Below are 20,211 nucleotides of genomic sequence, written 5' to 3' on the forward strand. Positions count from 1 at the left end.
GGCCTAATGACCTTCGGCCTAACGGCCTTCGGCCTAATGACCCAGCATCGTTTACCATAGCTGGTGTCCCGTACCATTTTGTACATATCTTCCCGTATACGCTTCGGTGGTTGCCTCCAGTATGCAGTCTGGTCGGTAACAGTGATCCTGGAACGAAAAGGCTCATTCAGTTTTATGCAACAAGTGTAATTTGAAGTACATACCCTTCTATTAGTTGAAAGTGCATGATGATTCGCTAAGAAATATAACATGCGAGCAGGTAATCTATCGCTGACCGATTTTTTGACAATCCTATTCGATATTTCCATATGATGAAACGGGACACTTTCTGATGGGTCGGATTGGAACATGTGGCCGAAAGCTGAGTAGAAAAACAATAAGACCCGTGGTTTTCAACCGGGGGTTAGTTACATCCCAAGGGTAAATTAGACTATTGTAGGCAGTGATTATGCGCAGTAAATTTTAACTTGATATTCGTGTCGGATGTTTGTCTTTATACAATGTTTCAGTGTGTCAAGAATTGAGATGCTGGGTGAGATTGTTCAAAAGCAGGGGTGGCATTACGCAAGCTTGTATGAAAAAGTCGATTCGAAATGGTTCCATAATGTCGCCCCAGGTTTCTTATTAACCTTCCGGCAGTCGCGCTAATGCAATGAGTGCACACTTCTTTGAAAATTTATTGAAATCGTCTTAAGGCACCAGCGGGTGCTCATTCAGCGAGCCAGTTGCGCGACTTCCGGAGGGTTAAAAACTGTGGTGTTCATCTAATTAAAAATATTTTTTTTCTTTTCTGACAGGGTCATGGAAGTAGGTTATTTTAAAACATAGGTTTTAACAGGTACACGGAACGTAAAAGGTTGAAAACCACTGAATTAGGCATAACAACCTATTCGCTTTCCCAAACTTCTTCGTTGAGATATAATCCTTCGAAAAGTTATAGTATAATAAAATACAAATACATATTTGTATTTGAAATAGAAATGTAAGGGTCCGGTCGCTGAAAACGATTAGAAGTTGCTCAATCTGAAGATCCACACGCTGTGATCTGTTTGCAGCCGAAAATATCTTTCGATGATATATGATAATTTTCATTTTGCGATCAGGGTACTTGTGACGGATTGTGGCCCTGATGACAATGTTCCTCAGGGTAAATAAAGAGAATAATACCAACAGACAACTTTGAAAATTGTTAACTATTTGATACTTTTTCCCCCAGATAGGTCAGAAACTAGCTAATGAAAATCTTCGATCCTCTTTTTATTAACTGATTAGCGTACCATGTGTTCAAAACTCTATTTTTGTACGACCAGATGATTCGTTAACTTCTTAACTCTCATTACATTTAATCCGGTATTTTCGAGCCCTTCTATTCCACAAGAAACAACTGAAAAAAGCGTCTGGGATATTTCGATGAATACTATTTCGTTTCAATTACACAATTAAAAATTGTGTAATAATTGAACATGAAAATTTTTTCGCGGAAATTTTTTTTAACCCGCAAAATGTCCTTTATATATGCAATGCACAACGAATTTTTCAGCATTGCTAACGTCCCAGCGGAACATGAGCATTGCATGTATACAGTACATTTTGTAGGTAAAAATACTATATACGGGAAAATTGATTATTCATGTACATGTTATTATCAAACTATTTTGAATCTTGTGGCACCTGAATGGATCTAAAACACTGGGATAATCCGTGAGTGTTATAATTTATAGGATCTATTTGGTGAAATGTGAACGTATAGTAAATCAAATTAGCGTTAGGACTATTTGTGAGGCTTGATGTTTGGAGTGTTGATGGCGAAATCCTACCATAGCAGTGTAAAACGTTTCTCATATTTCCAGTGGGGCTAACACGGAAAATTGGATAGTATAAAATATGCAAAATTTGTAATGACTAAAGTCACGCTCGGCCAGTTTCCTCTAGCGATGAGTAACACTGACTAACCGCAAAATAGACATATCACTAACCAAAAAGCGGTTAAAAATATTGCTCAAGTTTCTGATAGAGTAGATACGGATATAAATGAATGCTGTCAAAAACGTTCCTTTCATATCTACAAAATTGATATGAATCTGTTTTTGGTCTGTTTATCTCAATCGATTAATGGTCGAATTATGAATATCCATCAACAATTTGTGCAACGCGTGCCCGTTCTCCCACTTTCTTACATTTTTGGCAGATTTTTCGAAAGTGTACTATTGAAACACTCGGATAAAGAGGCCGGCAATTCTCAAGCTGGAATTTCTGCCCCGTTGGCGCTGATTACACATAGTTTTCCTACAGCTTCTAGGTCCGAAATTTTGCCAGGCTTCGAGCTTATCAGCGCATCGATACTTCAAAATATGCTACAATTTCGATGTTCTTTAAAGATGTGGAGTGAGGCGAAGGCCTCATGCGTTTGTAATGTTCAACGTCGAATTTGAGACGACATCGAAAATGTATAGCGAACTCCGCTCTAACGTGGAAGTGAATTTTGTGTAACGGCGTGAAAGTTGCATAAAACTTGACTTGAAAGGCATCATCATGCTTGAATAAAATGAAATTTTCAAGAAGATTTAGAAATTTAGAAAACATTTCTGTTTAGCATGAAACGGTTCTTTTCAGGGATACCAACAGTTAAACGGGGTCTTTTTCAAGACTACTAAAGTATTCAAAGCAAAATTATCATTGAAATCGATTCTTTAAATAAACACAAACTAACTCAGGTGGAACTTGAAAAGTAATATGCTTAAATTGTAAGAAACAAATATGCTTCGATTATTTTTGTGCATACAAAAATATAAACGAAACATAAGATTAGAATCGAAATAATTTTTAATTTGTATCGTAGTCGTACATCAACAGTTCGTACAACTCTCGTAAGGCTGTTCCTTTAAGTTTTTTTTCCATTCGTGCTGATGCGACCAGGTCCGGTATCATAAGGTTTAAAAGTAAAGATATTGATTTAGAAGAGGATTCACCATATTTAATCAGTTTAGTGTAGTGATATCGCTATATCTTTTAAAATATACTACAACATTGCCGAGGAATACGACACTTTCTTGTACTTGTTAAATACAAGTAAAAAAGGGAATACTGCTCCGCTGAAATGAAAGGTTAACCCAAATTACTGAATCATTTTGTTAATATTTTTAGACACAGCATGAAGCTCTAAGCAATTCTCGGGAAAAACGAGCTATGGCTAAAAAAACACAATCTCATCTCGGTAGCCGACCTACGTAATTCCACAGAGAGCAGACGTCCATCTTAGCGTTAGAGTAGCGTTGAAATCAACGATATATCAAATACAGTTTGATATTCGCCGTTAGATGCGTTACTGAGATTGATCGAATAAACAGTTGCTTAGATAGATAGTTCGAAATAGCCCAAATAATTATCCCCTTTTTCATTTGCTTCTAGAATACATTACATTTCTCAATAAATATATCAGGTCAAAGCCACAACTAATGTCACTTCAACTCTATTGTTTACATGATTAAATCATGTAAATAAGTGAATTTTGATTATTTATTAATATTACATAATTTACAATCGCATTTAAGTAAAAACCTAACTGTCTAGTACAGTCGTGATTCGCTGGTTGGGCCACTTAACGAATTATTCTCAGTTTGATTGTCAAAGTGAATTTGACATTCAGATGCTTTTTAGTTTGACAATGTTCCAACTAGAGGGAGGTCCAACTATAAAAAGTGACCAACCGGCGAATCATGACTGTATAGCCAGAATCTAAACGGGTCATAAAACTAACTTATTAACTATAAAAAAATTAATTATTGCAGTTGACTACCGCATCGATTTGTGCGGGAAATTCTTTTAAGACTATTAATTATAATTTATGACGTCTATTTGTTAGACTGTGCAACTCATTTACGCTAAAGTAGAAAGGACGCTTCAAAATCATTTTCAGAATATTTCAAAGTTGTACCCCTAATTTGACGATATGCTGACGGTGCTAATGTTTGAACGGATTTTCATTAAATTTTTTTACAAGTATATTGTATTTATCAATTCGAACATGGAAGTCTATTCTCTGTGGCAATCACTTCAACGCTGTCCTGCATTGACGTAGTTTGCCAGCCACTGTCCGTTTTCATATTAAATATTAAATTAAAATAAAATATTTTTTCGAATTCCCGTATCTTTCAACATTTACCTTTCTTCGTTGCTGATTAAATAAGATAAAGGTATTACGAACTGATTATTTATCACACTACCGTAGAGTGGTGAACATAATAACAACATACAACGGTGGACTGCGTCGAAGGGTTTGTGTATCCGCTACAACCCGACCGTGATTCAAATGGGAACACCGATCTGCGCAACAATTTTTTTCCCCTCGAACACGCATACCGAAGTAATCCTAACTGAGTGATAACACCGTACTAGAGCGCGAGCAAAGAGAACGCAAATCAGAGAGAGAATGCGAAAGAGCTTAAGTTGCGCGACTTTTGATTCGCTTTTGCGTGCTTTTGATTTTCCACTCTTTAGTTACCCATTCATCGATTCTTACACTTTTTACTTTTGTTGCTGAAGAGTGAAAACGAGAGAGCGAACTGAGTGCCTGAGTGGTAGAGTCCACAAACGTGGTTTTTTCTGGACTTTTCTGAGAACGTTTTTTTTTTTCAAATTTAAATACCCACCTTTCTCGCCATTCTTTGCTATGTGACGAAAGAATTAATTTTAGTCACGTAAATAAAAGTAAGTACGTGAACCAATATCTTGATTAATTCCATTATCTAACCGGTGAAGAAAAAACATAACCTTCACGAGTAATATTTCAATTGAAATTGTCACATACGACGAATACTTCTATCAAGGTATAGGTAGGTATGTATAAAGATTTCAAACGATTCGCTGACTATTTTTCTCCGAAACCAATCTAGTCGTCCTAGCAGCATGTTTTGCGAAACCACCCATTAGCTATAGAATTGCGATCGCCACCGAGTGTCTGCGTAAGCTTTTTGTTCTACAATCACACCACATGCGCTCGAGAAATAGCATAAGAGTAAACACCAAGCCAGAACTATAGCAACTATTTTTTACATTGTTGTACATTTTTGCAATCTATTCCGATGACTGCAGCAAAGCACAATAGCCCCAGATCTGCCAGAGTGGCTCCAGGGAACGGGACTGACTGACTGAATGAATGATTGGATGGCTGCTGGAGCATACAGGGTGCGAGCGGTATTTTTGCACTTTTGTACATTACAAGATTTAAGAGGTTACATTTCTTAGTTTTTTTTCGAAAATCAGAAAAATGAAATTGAACTAAGCACCAATAGAGTTTTTCACAAAACAATTGCTTCGTTAAAATTGAAAATCACGGGTTAAATCGAGACGTGGCGAAACGAGCTTGCGACAGTGACTGAAAAAAACTTGCAACTGTCATCCAAGAAGAAGATGTTTCTTTCGGATAAAAGTATTAAAATTTGTTGTACTGTTTAATAGGTAAAAAGGATATTAAAAAAATGTTTGTGTCGTTTATAATTATAATCTGTTGCGTCACCCCCAGCGCTAGCCTAATCCGACTCTAAGTTACTGTTGGATTCTGACGAGACGAAGTCTCAAAAATATGGCACTCACCCTGTTCAACCTGCGATTCGCTGACTAGCTATGCGGGATGTGTTAAATAACTAAACAAACTGCGACGCACCTCGCCTCGAACATCGGTCATCACAGTCGCCGGCTAGACGAATGTGATAAGCAGTGATAAGTGCGACTGATGCCAAAACAGCTGACCGGGCGTGGAAATAAATGAAATTGCAGTTTTCGGGTACGAGCAAATTCATCCTACGGCTTTGAAAAACTCAGTGCAAGAGATAAGCGTAGTGCAAACAGTTTGTTTTTTGACATTGTAAGTCCTGACATTGTGTGGCGTAAGTTATCACAGACCTCACAAATCCTATGCAGCAAAAGTTCTGGACTTAAACTAGGTATTTGTATCTTAAAACTGCCGTGAAAAATGTGTTTGTCTATTAAATATTCAGCTTGACTCACCACTTAATAAACAAGTGCTGCGTCCGTTAGTCACTAGTGACTGGAGAATGTAGATGAAGCGGATACTAGTGATTAGCTGGACTGGAACGATATAGTTTTGACGAATACCGACCTGGAAAGGAAAGAATGTTTCTATGTTGTTAAAAATTCATTATGGTTTACACAATTTAGAGTCATTTAATAAATAGATATTTTGGTTACATTAACGAAACTCAAGTTTTTAAATGTTACAACATATTTCCGACTCCCAAATTGATTCCCCACAAAATATGAGCAGGTCTTGGTTTGACGTTATTGGTCTTACTTGATGACAATGGTTTTAGCCACAAGAGTTGCCGATTCTGATAGATATCCCAGCAAAAAGATAGAGGTAAAGGTGATTGAATGGTTTATTCAATTTGATTTCAAAAATATATATCTTTACGTTAAGTCCAAAAAGCAGTTCACAAAATTATTTTTTACTAAGAAATTCGACCGGCTTTTTCAACAGGGAAATAATTTCACCTACCTACATGATCTAATGGTTTCGAAATTCGCTATCTCTTTGCGCCATATTTGATGTTATTCCTGAAGAAACATTCGCTAACTATAGTAGATCAGACGAGGCAACCTGATCTTCGTATTAGTCTTAAGGATATCGGGTATGATTTTGCTTTAATTAAAAATATTTCAGCAACTAATTAAAAAAAGAAAAAAATGAAATGAGGAATAAATTATAGAAACAATATGGAAATTAAAATAAAAGTAGAATAAAATTTGAAATTTTTAACAATGGCAAAAAGTATGAAATATTAGAAATGTAGTAAGTTTAAAGAAATGAAAGAAATATCTTACTCAATAGGAAAATATTTTTAAATATATGTGCAATTTAGAAAAGTGAACAAAATGTGAACAATGAAAATATTGAAAAAGAATAAAATAATGGAAGAAATAGAACCGTTGGCTTTAAGCTTGCACCAGAAATCCTTTTCTTGCGGGAGTCGTGTGGAATGCTTGAATGTCGTGTATAGTGTCGAGCCTAATTCTTTGTTTGGGGTTTTATAGCTATAACGCCCCATATATGTTGGTCGCTGTAAAACTGCATATGATGGTATAGGGTTGCCAGGTGGCTGGTTTGTTCAGAAACACAAATTATGTTTTCATTTTTTGGAGCTAGCATCAATCCAGCACTAGCTTAGTGCTGTCACTAAGTTAGTGTCGGATTCTGATGAGAAGAAATCAAAACGCCTCTCCAATAACTAATTTAGTCAAAAGTTTTGTTCCCTTTATGCGCAAATGTGGCTTAAAAACGTTTTCTTATTAAATAAGGAAAATAGTTTTTACCTAAATTTTCTCTCCTAAAGAGAAATATAGCATAACGTATATGTTATTTATGGACAAGAACAGATTGGCGACAGAAGTTGGCACATTTTACATTTTCGGGGGCGCATTAGTGAACTGCGTAATATGTGTCTGGTACATTTTTGCTCTATAACCCTACATAGAGCCAGCAGATAAAAACAGAATTCAGTAAGTTGAATTTGAACGGAAAATAATGGAATGACTGTGCCGAACAGAACGAATGGGTGGTGAAGCAAACAACCGAAATATGAGTTGGGGCTCAGTAGAGCATGAAGATGAGATTTGTTTCGCTATGGTGTATGGTGAATAAATTATTTTCTGAAGTAGTAATATACTGTACATTAAATCAGAAGTCTACATTTGCATTGACCCTTGTAGAAATTTTTGTAGAAAATAAGTTAACTATAGGATTGTATTCTGTGTCACCACTGAATCACAATGCACAAATAAGATTACCTGGTTTGTTTACAAAATATCGAAAAAAATACCAGAACATGGTGGTCCCATCCATAAGGGTCAATGCAAATGTAAATCCTGAACAGCGTTTTCTCTGTTTTCCAATATGGAACTCTTATGCTTTAATGGGCAGTATAGTAAAGTTAAAAAATATGCATAGAATAAAAAATGCAAGAAATTTTAGAAACCATAAAAAAGACAACGGAAAACGGAAAACATATATTGAAAAGATTGTAAAACACAGAAAAAATACCAAAGTCAGAACTGAAGAGATGACATCAGGTGAAAAATCAAAGTAATTGAACTAACGATAAAAATAGTAAAAAAAATGAAAATTAAGTAAAAATTGAAGACTCAGTAATAAAAAAATTAAAAAAACATTAAAGAAACATGAAAATAAGGAAATCAGTAAGATTTAAAAAATCTATCTAAAACTATAAATGTTAAAATACAACTAATCAAAAATTAAGAAGAAAGAACAAGACAAGAGAAAAAAATTAAAACGGCAGATAAAGTATAATAAACTTAGAAGAAGAATAAAAAGCGGAATAAGTGAAAATACGCGTAAAATAAAACATATGAAAAATAAAAGAAATAAAAATTCGCAAAAAAATTAAAATTATATGAATAGGAAATAATAAAAAAGTAAGTAAGATAAAAAATATGGCTGCAGAAATTGTAATAACAATGTGGTAACAATGGATAAAATAATACGATGGAAGAAACGAATATACAACAAAGAACATCAAAAATATAAGTAAAAAGGAATGATAAAAAAATCAAAAAGAGAAACTTTCTATTGCAAAATATAGAGAAAAATCAAGAGAAAATTTGGAAAATGAAAGTGAAAAAAATATGAAAAAATAGAAAAATTTTGAAGAATAAAGAAACAGAATATTCGCAATCGAAGTAAAATGGAAAATTAAATAATAGTTTAAAGAAGTGTAAAAAAATGTAAAAAAAGGAATATTTAATTGATAAATCCAAATTTTAAAAATTAAAGGGATGCAATCGTTAATAATCGTTCAAATAGTTAAAAAAACGGCAACATGCCAGAGAAAAAAAAGAAAGGACAATCAATGGTAGAGATAGAAACAATAGAAAAATGAAAAGTCAATGAAATTGGAAAATGCATTAGTAAAAAAAAATTGTAAACATACAAGTGGTTAAAAACTAGAAACACGAAACAACAGGACAATTAGTAATTAAAATAATGGAAAGATTGATAATGTGTAACAAATGTAAAATATTAGAAGGAATTAATGAAGAAATGATAAAAATTGAAAAAAAATATCGAAAAGGAATAAATACAAAAATGAAAAAGATAGTAAAAATAAAAGCCAATTAAAAAGTAAATAAAGGGAAAAATGTGAAGTTACGAAAAAGGAAGAAAGAAAAGATGGAAAATTGAGCAAACAGAAAAATGGAAAAAAATAATTTTGGTTGTCCTACTGGAGCTGTAGAGCTAGGGTCTCGGAAGGGCTCCCCGTCAGAATCACTTGTTACAATTGCAGACGAGATGGGAAATGTCACCCAGTTAAACACTGCTTAAGGCCAATTGGGTCATTAAATGAAGAATAAAATGCTTCCTTTATTACATAAACCAAATTGAGCTCATCTTTCAAAATATATCAATGTATATGTTCAACTCTTAAAACTTCAGGATAACTTACGTTTGATTTTCTACGAAAATGAAAAACACGTTCTCGTTTGACACCATCGGTCTACCTTGACAGTGAATTTGGCAAGAGAAGTTAGCATTTTTGACAATTATCCCAGTAAAAATATAGGGATTAAGCTAGTTTAATGGAAAGTGTGGTCGCCATAATTCAATTTTATAAAATAATTGGCGTACAAAAAGTGAAAAAAAAGTTGATCTACGTATCTTTAACGCCAGCTGCATTGGAAAAAAATCAAATGCAGCATACGGCTCAATGACACGATGGAAGCGGGCTGTGCTATTCACTGTACGGTTCAGATATGTCCTGGCGTTTGAACTTCATGATCGCGTGTATCATCGCGAAGGGCCCGAGCGTTTGTACGTTAATGTGTTGGATCGCGTGAACGTTTGAATGTCGCGTGTAACTTTCCGTGTATAAATTCGATTCTATAACCGCGTGTCCATTTGCACACTCGCGTGTGTTGTTGGATGATCCCGTGCGGACCGTGAATCTGATACTTAATTTTCGGTGTACGGTTCAGATACTAGAAGAGAGTAAGTTCTTCTATATCACTAGAGTTCCCGGTCATGTCGCCATGAAACCTTGTTGTCTAGCGGATATGAGCGTCATTTTTTTATTTGTCCAACCGAACATATTGACCTAGACAGCTAGGGCCGATAGTGGGGACTTCCGGGCGTGACCGATTCATCATCGCGCAAACACGTGCATTTGTAGATACACTTTTGAGACAGCGTTTGTGAATTTAGAAGTGCTAAAAAGTTCACTTATTCAGCGAGGTGTTTTCATGTGTGCGAATTCGCCCGCGTACGTGTGCGCGGAAGATCGCGACGGGCTCGAGCGTTTGTATGTTAGCGTGTTTGTCGCGTCTATGTAACTTCGGGTGGATAAAACAGATTTTATAACCGTGTGGCCATTCGCATATTCGCGTGTATTCTTGAATGATCACGCGTGGATCGTGAATCTGATTCTTAATGTTTAGTGTTTGGTTCGGATGCTAGAAGAGAGTAAGTTTTCCTATTTTACTAGCACAGAGAACAGACATCCATGATCGAACTAAAATATTTAAAAAACGTGTGTAAACGTTTGAATTAATATACGATAAGCACTAGCCCCGCCACACCAACCTATCCCAACTATCCGTCAAATCCATTCCGGAACCGGTTCGAGATCCTGAATGGATTCAATATGGAATCTTTCTCAAAGAAAACAACCGATTCCGATTCTGTCAATTCTGTCGAACTCAGCCACCAAAAACATGACAGTAGCGCACCTGGTTTGGATATCCCAACTACCTTCAAAACCGTTAGAGATTTTACACAAGTTGAATGTTGAAGATGGACGTCTGTTCTCTGTGTTACTAGAGTTCCCGGTCATGTCGCCATGAAACGTATTGTCTAATGAATATGAGCGTCATGTTTTATTGGTCCAACTGAAGGTGTGGACCTTGGTCACTAAAACCGAAGGAAGAAATTTCCGGAAGTGAAAAAATGTATTATCGCGCCAATATGGGCGTTTGTAGGTTCCCGCTTGAGACCGCGTTTATAAATTTACTAGTGCTAAGCGTTTGTATGTTAACTTACTGAATGTTATAGGGGAGTGAAATTCAGCATATCACTACAGTTTCCGGTCAGGTCGTCATGAAACGCGATATGAGCATCATTTTTGATTGGTTCTAGGGTGTTGACTTCCGGACGTGACCGATTTATAATCGCGCGAGCGGTGAGTTAGTGCTTGAGACAGCGTTTGTCAATTTATAAGTGCTAAAATGTTCGCTTTATTACCGGGATGTTTCAATGTTGGCGAGATCGCGGAAGTAGGTATGCGTGGATGATTGCAATTGCACGTTTCGTGTTTGTAACCAGGTTTGTGTTATCGCGAAGGCACCGAGCGTTTGTAGGTTTGGAATGAGAGAGATTGTGAGTGTATATGAGAGAATATGCAGTTAATTGTGTTTGTGAGTGTTTCTCATTTAAGACATAGTAATAAAAGGAAAAATAACATGTCGAATAAAGAAAAAAAGATTAAGTAGAAGTGTATTAATTGACCGATAGTATGTTTGGTAAACATGAGTAGTGGAAAAGAAAACTACTAGAAGTATAGCAAAAACAGACTAATGAGGTAGAAGAAAAAACACATGAAACATGCAATCAAACTACTTGAACTCGTCTAAATGCCAGCAAATAGAGTCGAGATTCACTGGCTGGACATTTTTTAACTGGACCGCTTTTTAGTTGGACCTCCACTGGTTGGACCATTGTCCAACTAAAAAGCATCTGAACGCCAAAATCTCTGTCAAATTTACTTTGACAATCAATCTGACAATATTTAGAGATGTGAATAGATGCATTTGCACTGCCAACATCTCCTTTGGAGAGTTTTTGACATTTGTCAGTCGGTCCAACTAGCGAATCAAATTCGTTAGTTGGACAAGGCTGTGGCCCAATAAGCGAATCACGACTGTAATGGTTATTAACCATTAACGACTATTGTATTCCGTTAGAATTTTGTCATGATATGCTGACCGTGAATGATGATTAACGTGCGTCAATAAATTTATTGTACCTTAATTTATCCAATCCGATCTTACCGAATGAATCGAATCGATTGCGAAATTTGAACACCGGAAGTATTGCCCACTATTCCATCGTATACGCCAGTTCTACATCCATACCCGAACTCAGCTATCACAAACACTCAGATGAACACATACACGATGGACATACGACTAGCACATAACAATTGTTCACTAATACTAAAAACTGCAGGCCCATAAGCCTTCTCAGTCTCCTCGATGCACCACTATCGATGCGTAATGCAATAACTACCCTAAAGCAATTAGGGTAGTTATTAGGATTAGGGAAGGGAGGTATAATTACAAAAAAATGCTTTTAACCCATTCATGCCCATGTTGTTTGTGGACAACAACGATTTTAAACAGCTATAACTTCTGATTGAGACAAGATTTGCTCACAAAACCAAGTAAGGCTAATAAATGTCACTATTGGCTTTCATTTGAGTATTAACAGTTACAAGGATCAGCTCTAGAAATGAAGTTATTGTAATTAGTCCGCTTGAACTCCGATGGAGCAGTGCTGCCAGGGACAGTTTACGTTGACGACAGAAAATGATTTTTTCATACAACTTCGTTATGTTGCAATATTAGTGAAAACTAATAAAACATATCAATTTAGTCTATTTTTGACTACTACGGAGTTGGACTATTGTAAATATTCTAGGAGAATTGTAGCCAGCATTGGAAGGTAAAAATTGAGCAGCTTCTAGCACTGCAAGGGTAGCACCTACCTTTATGAAAAAGGTTTTTCGAGTTTCTTGACCCCACCAGTTTCAAGAAAAAATAGTTTTGAAACGGCACTAGAAAAAAGTTGGGCACGAAAGGGTTAATTTGTTTCCAAATTTGCTGATCGGCTCAAATTTTTTTCTGAAATTCGACAGCGCTGCCCAACAAATGACTATCACAGTATAACGTTTATCGCTCACAATACAACAAACAGCATTAAATTTGACCTGACTCCTGAAATATTAAATATGCGACGAATTATCGTTTCCACTTTAAATTCATCTCCAGTAATTGAAAAGAAAAACAACCGTTAGAAGAACCTCTCCAACAGGACAAATAAAAAATAGTCAAATCACCGCACGCATAATTCGCAAAACATTCGCAAAAAAAAACTTAGCAAAGCTCTTCAAAACCCAATGACTTCATTAAACAAACATTAGCATGCGTAACTGCGCAGATAGCAGGGAAAAAAAACCATTCCCGCGGTCAACCGTTTCCAATCAATTTTCTATCACTGCTCCCGGGCCTCCTCCTGCGCATCCATTGGGCGGCGACAGCGCGGTGGGTCATTTAAAATCCGCAACTATCAAAGCATGCGTAGGTAGGCATATTCGCGAATCCATAAACAAACAACAAACCAGCAGCAGTAGCAGCAGCAGCAGGATTCGGCGGCACACGACTACGGTTGTAGAATGCGAAATTAGTTTACGCATTCCCACGAAGGATGGGATCCATCCGGCTGACTCCACACACTACGGATACCGTTTTCCCTCTTGTGCAGGGTCCCGCTACGGGAGCAAGAAAACCGTTGTCCGCCATTTCCCACCAAAAAAAAAACGCGATTTTGCGTAAAGGTGCGTAAGGACCGTTACGGTCACAGACAAATGGACGACGTATTCGTGTCCAATCGTGTATGCAAAATAATTAAAACTATGGATTTTATAAAATTGTTTCTACATGGCAACGCCATATATTCAACTATGTACGTCGACGCCCACCCTTTGTTGGGTTAACTGTCACATAAGGTAACCCCTGTGGCTGAAAGCGCTGTCAAATAATCATTTGTTCAACTTTTCGTAAAAAATAAATTCTAAATCGTTGTGAAATTTAATAAATTGGAACAATATATCGTAACATCTCGAAATGGTTCAACAAGTTGCGTCCACCTGTCGCTGACCGCCGGACGGCGGTGGCTTCTGCTTCAGTAGCTTCAGCAGCCTCGTGTGACTTGGGTTTTAATGGCCCACTGGTCTTTTGTTTTTAATTCCACGCGCGCGCGAATCACGGTTGCAACCTCCTCCTCCTCCTTTTCCGATTTGCCATTTCAATTTCGCGCATTGTGCCTATCTGTATGCAAATTGTATCGATCCTCTATCGGTTATCGGTTCGGGTGTGATGGCCTGGGTTGAAAATTTAATTACTCGCGGCACATCAGGAGCAAAAAAAGCGCGGGCATCTGGTTTTCCGCTCTTGTGTAGTGCGTGCAAATTTCGAACTGAGAAGCGCTAATGGAACTGAATCATTTAGTCGGATGATAATTGGTGCAGTTATTTGGTTGATGTGTATATTTGGACTATCTTCTCTGGTAGATATCGGAACAGTCCCTCTGCGACTAATTAAGTTAAGCTGCGTAGCGAGAAACCGTTATGGCGTGGCAGCAGGATGCATATCTTTTACAATGACCGAATTGGTGGAATTCCCGTGTGATTTTTCCTCCCTGAAAATTCATTGCATTGTTCAAGGAGGACTGCACCCTTATTTGTCAGTTCCACTTAAAAATAGAAGCTGCTATCTTGCAACGGCCGTTGGCTGACAAAGTAAAGTCAGCAATTGTGATAAGATATAGAAAATTTTGTGACTTTTTGTTAAAGGGAAGGTTCAGATGGTACAAAGCATTGCGTTTTTTCAATGCGATCCATACATATGTTTTTCGGATTCTTGTTGCTTTTGTGAATCTACCAGTAGGGTTACGATATTTTGTTTATACACGATTAGAAGAAACATTAGTTAACTTATTATAGATATCAGTATGAACCATGCTTTGACAACACAGCTCTAATTTCAAACACTCATCTTTGATCTGTCAGTTCTATCTTGTCAGTGTTCTGCTGAGAAAATGGCTATTGACACCAAAAACTTCATTGTTTTCCATTTTATCTAAATTGTAGTGAACTTTACTTATATTTACTATAAAGGAATTATCCGCAAAAATTAGCATACATTGAGAGTACCCCGAAAAGCGGCCATCTTTGAAAACAAAAAAAAAACAGGTTTCTTCGCCTCCCTTTGTACAATCTTCGTGAAAATCATACATTGTGTTCGAAGTATTAGTGGAGCACCGCTGCTTCATTTTCATCAGTTACAAAAAATTAAAATTCATTGAATGAAAATTGATTTTCGGCAACATTCATTTTCAGTATTCAGTGACACTACCGAAAACGTCAAACGAACAAACTGTCCATTTATTCAATGAAATGTTTTCATCCATCTCCGAACATAACACGAAGCGATCATGCAAAACGAATTAAACGCATCAAGGTAGGCCCTGGTACAGTGTAAGCGACGATATGTTTTGTTTTATGTTTTACCAACTTTTGAAAATATTTATTTATCCATATGAGGATTATTTTCAGCCGTCAAAAAACAGCTTCGATTATTTTTAACTCTGATTTTCATGAGGACATTTGACACCAGCGTGGAAAAATCAGTTTTTCTTGTTTTCAAAGATGCTTTCTCGGTGGAACCTTAATTGTTGATCAAATCATTTTTCCTCAAATCGGATTCTCTTGAAACTTTCAAGAAGAAAACAACTACTGATTATTAGTTATGATTTACATAGTTTATTTGATTATTTCTGTGTTCATTCCGAGGGCCCCTTAATTTTTGTATAACTGATTTTTCCCTCTTTTATCATATTCATCCAAACTCCAGCTCTCTTTCAAAAATTTTGGGATTCTTATAAACGGGTGTGTCTTCATAATAGTATCATTCAGCTGCGTTGGTATTGCACCATTTGTAACCCGTCAGGGTAACAATTTAGCACTGGGTGGAAATATACCCTTTTTTTCGTATACACTCCGTAGAGTGTATTGTTTACGTAAAATTATGCTCACCGCTGTTCGGTACCGTTCACATTTAGTTGTAAATTTTTGTTCATTTTCGCTTTTGTGAACGGTTTTATTGGTACAGATAGGTTAGATAATTTTTGTTTTATGTTTGTGAATTAGTAACATAGGGCTTTGGTAGGCTACCGCTCTCCTCTTGCAAAAATTCGTGTGTACTGGTTATGCTGCTCATTGTTGACAGCTGTGCGACAAGGCGGTTGGCGGTTTGTGATAGTCGAGTGCGGAAGGCGGCCATCGTGTTAGAGTGGACAGAAAGTGACGGACCACAGCCAGGAACAGACGTTCCAGATTTATTCCTTTTTTTCGGGACAGTTTCCCGCCACCGTAACAAAAGTTCAGTGCGCGCGTGTGACGGCAAGTGAAATCCGTCAGTGTATCGGTGTGTGGTCCGGGCATACGAAAAAGTCCTGGTGTAGGGTCGCCGAGACGGGAAGCTAATCGCTAAGGAGCTACTCGCTTCCTCGGCTAAATAAAAAGGACCCAAGTGACACCAGTGCCGTTCTCACTGTGGAGGATCAGTCGAACGAGCCAAGCTCTCCTCCACAGTTAATTGCCAAGGAGAACGAAGCAGGGCGGACAAAGGTTCCCCCTGGGAAGTTAACTGCGGTAACTTCCGGGATCGTTTACGGCGAGTAGACGATCCGGCGATTCGTCGCCAACGTCGCTAGGGAGGTTCCAACAAAGGAGCCAAGCTCACCACCCTAGCTAAACGCCAAGGACCGCTGCCGGAGCAGCCAACGACCAAAGGAGAACGCGGCCGTTGTTGTCCCGGCCGGTCGGAGGAAACCGCCCGCCTTTTCGTCCGCAGCAGTGAGCCACCGGCAGTAGCAGTGAAGTGGAGAGTTTGAGGACAATAAAGTCGGTAAATTTGGTAATTTATTTTGTTTTGTTTACCCTTTTTTGTTGTTACGAAAATCCGAAATTCTGTAGAGGCACCTAGGCCGCCCTGAAAGGAAGGGTTCGCCGGGCAAACAAGAACCCGAGTAGTGGGCAAACCCCCACTTACACATTTTGACATTAATGTTCAGAAAGAAACAAGTTGTTTACACGGCAAATTTGGAGGAACTTCGGAGCTTAAGGGAAAGAGCTGAATTAAAAAAAATGGCTAAAGCTCAGTGTGCGTACTTTAATAGGCCAAAATTATTCAATTACCCCAATTTGTGGATTCATCTCCTCTGGTGAAAAATTCTAACTATGAACCAGTACACGCTGCGTTACATAGCGGTACTTTCCGAGCCCCTGCTCGACCGGAATGACATTTGGTGCGCACTTTGTTTACTTGGCTGATCAGCTGTTCACAGGCTTTCTAAAGAACAGCTGATCAGCCAAGTAAACAAAGAGAGCGCAGCAAATGTCATTCCGGTCGAGCTGGGGCTCGGAACGTAACGTTTGTAACACAGCGTGTTTTGATTGATTAGCCGCGTACCTTTCCATTACGATTGGAACGTAGTGACAGAGCACTAGATCAGGCCAAAACAGAGTGGAACCGTAGCGCTTCCTTTGCAAGTGCAAACGCCGCTGCCAAAGGCGCCATAATTAGAGCACTCTAGTTAGAGTGTGGCCACGAGGAAAAAGAAGACGCATGACGTATCCAAACGAGCATGAAATTTGACGTAATTTTATTGTGAATATATCAAATTTCATGCTCGTTTAGATACGTCATGCGTCTTCTCCACCCCCATGACCACACTCTAATTAGAGTGCTCTAGTCATAATGGCCTCCGTTCATTGTGCCAGTAGGACTAAGTTCACTATAGCCGTAAATTGCCTGCCAGATCAAAATTTTCTTAGCAAGCAGCATAACCAAAAAATAAGGTAGTCACAAGTAAGGTATTACTGGCAGAGATATTTAACATTATATACAGACGATGGTTAGTTTTGGTCTATGACATCTTCAGAGTTTTATGGGAGTAAAACGCCCCTTCTTTTGATACCTTATTTTACATTGATTAATCCTCCTAAAAGTAAGATATGGTTTTAAATTTTTCTCTCTAGCACACATAATAAGATGAGGGCTACGTCAAGTTTGTGGAACTTACCATGACGAACAACTTTGCTGACGATGCCAAGTCTCTATCCAAAATTGCTTTGCGTTATTTGGTGTATTTTCAAAGTATTACAAATTTTGAGTACAATAGACTGCCCATGAACGCAAATGAGTCCCATAAAGATAGGATATCCCATTGAAAACGGGACAAATATGCGATCATGGGCAGTAGAGCTCTTTTTAATGTGTAACTTCAGTGAGTGGACATAGCTCACCTGTTTTCGATTCCCAACCCCGCGTATATTTTTAGAGATTTTTCAAAGCAGATTTTTCTAACACGAAAAAAGAAGCAAATGACCTTATGGTTAAAACCTCTATAATTGAAAAAAATGTAATTTTTAAGTGAAATAAATGAACAAATAAATCAATATACTGTAGCGATTGTAGCGTTGTGCCGCTCTCACTCCAATGAATTTGTTACAGTAAGAAGGTTCTCCCGTGACACTCACTCATTGGAATCATCATTGAGAGAAATTGAAAGCGACCATCATTTTATTTACAGTAAAAATCTTGTTATAACGATCTTTTCATTACAAATAATGAGCTACTATTAACAAACAAGCGATTTTCAACGAATAGAATTGCATAAAAGTATCAGAAAGATAAAGAAATACGCAACAAAACACCGCATGCTACCTGATTACAACACACTTAATATTATTTCGCTTACCACTCCAATATAAAATAAACGGTACTCAATGGCTCTGTCGTTTCAATGCGCTCTCTCACGTACGAATTATCTGAGAGACGATTAACGGAAACACTATGCGTAGAACATGGAAACGAATTGACGATCATATGCATGATGAAACGGCCACTTCATATTCAACGTCACGATACAATGACGCATCGTTTTTAAATATTTTTTACGTTTATTATAAAAGAAAGGTACTCACAAACTTTGAAGATTTTTGGCGAGACCCGAAAGCCAAATCTTGAGTACCAATCGACTCAGCTCAATATATTTAGTAAATGTCCGCTATCGAGAAGGAATTTTCAACAGACACCTCTGGCTGCTGACTCGTGGTATTGTCGGAACCGAAACCAACCGACTAAGTCTAGATTTCTTATATCTTGCAATCCTCATGCATCCGGGGCAACTGTTCTGTACTACTTTACGTTTGTTCTCCAACTCTCGCGGTATATCTGACCTGCTTAGGTCAACTCCAAATATCGTCGCCTGTTGAGACAAAAACCGATCCGGAGGTGTCAACCATAATGATCGACATAGGGCGCTGATTTCTTATACTTCTTGACGCGTTCCTATTTATCTGCTAGCTGGGACTGAGAGTTCCTCGGCGGCGGTATTTCTCTCGATACCGATGCCCATTTTCGCGATCTACTTGCTGTAAGCCACGCCGACGGAGTCTGAAAAATTTCTCCAGGCTACGACAGTCCGATTTTCTCCGTGCTTCTCCTCCTTAGCTCCCTTGCTGACCGACTTCGCTGTTTAACTGGTTCACTCATAACTGTTGCTTATATCGAAACTTATCGAAACGTGAACCGATCCACAGAAGCTGACCAATTTAACTTACATCACTTTCCAGCCCCCCTTCGCAAGATTTCATCCTTGGTTTCTACAACGACTTGTTTTTCTAGAGTGGCCGAACTCAAATGACATTTTATGTGTCAACAAAACGGCTCGCAGTATACATTTTTTTCCTGAACAGGATATTATTAAATTCATAAATGTAATTCAAAACCCTCCCCTTGCCTGGGTACAGGATATTGCGTGGCTAGTGCTACGATGCTGCTGATACTGAGAATCATTGCTGTTTGAGGCATGAACATGTTACGATTGGCTTATGGGACCAGCGCTGGAATTTTTATTAACTCACCTAATCGGCGGAAAGCTTAATCAATTTTTTAAAAGTTGTAAAGAGCTGTTATATGCGACAAAACTCTTTTCTGTATATTATTTAGATATAATGGAAGCAATCTTATGGTAACATGAACCATACTATATTTTCAATTCTTTCTAAAAAAAACAAAGCACGTAAACTGACGCAATTGAAATAAGTGGTTTGCTTGCTGCTAAAGGTGCATGTACAATCTTGCTCACAAATATCCCAAGTAAGCATTAAGCCATGGCACAATTTTATAACACAATTAAGCTGTATATTGGCATCATAAATGAGTATCGTCCCAGCCGAAATATAGTATTATTATATGCGTATATAAATCTGACAACGCGTACATGCTACAAAAGTTTTTAAAGCATACATGCTTTACATATGCATTTGGTGGTATTATAGA

General features: G+C 37.7%; 1 protein-coding gene across 1 annotated transcript in view; it reads right to left on the minus strand.

Annotated features, from left to right (window-relative positions):
- The window catches only part of LOC131683325 (uncharacterized), a 67,529-nt gene continuing 47,318 nt past the window's right edge, over nucleotides 1-20,211 (minus strand). The window contains exons 2-4 of the mRNA XM_058965203.1: nucleotides 6,007-6,118; nucleotides 204-361; nucleotides 1-147 (exon numbers count right to left, since the gene is read on the minus strand). Coding sequence (XP_058821186.1) covers nucleotides 52-147; nucleotides 204-361; nucleotides 6,007-6,118 — 366 coding nt within the window. The 3' untranslated portion in view covers nucleotides 1-51. The remainder of the gene's footprint in view (nucleotides 148-203; nucleotides 362-6,006; nucleotides 6,119-20,211) is intronic.

The sequence above is a fragment of the Topomyia yanbarensis genome, chromosome 1 (assembly GCF_030247195.1).
Source record: "Topomyia yanbarensis strain Yona2022 chromosome 1, ASM3024719v1, whole genome shotgun sequence".
NCBI lineage: Eukaryota > Metazoa > Arthropoda > Insecta > Diptera > Culicidae > Topomyia > Topomyia yanbarensis.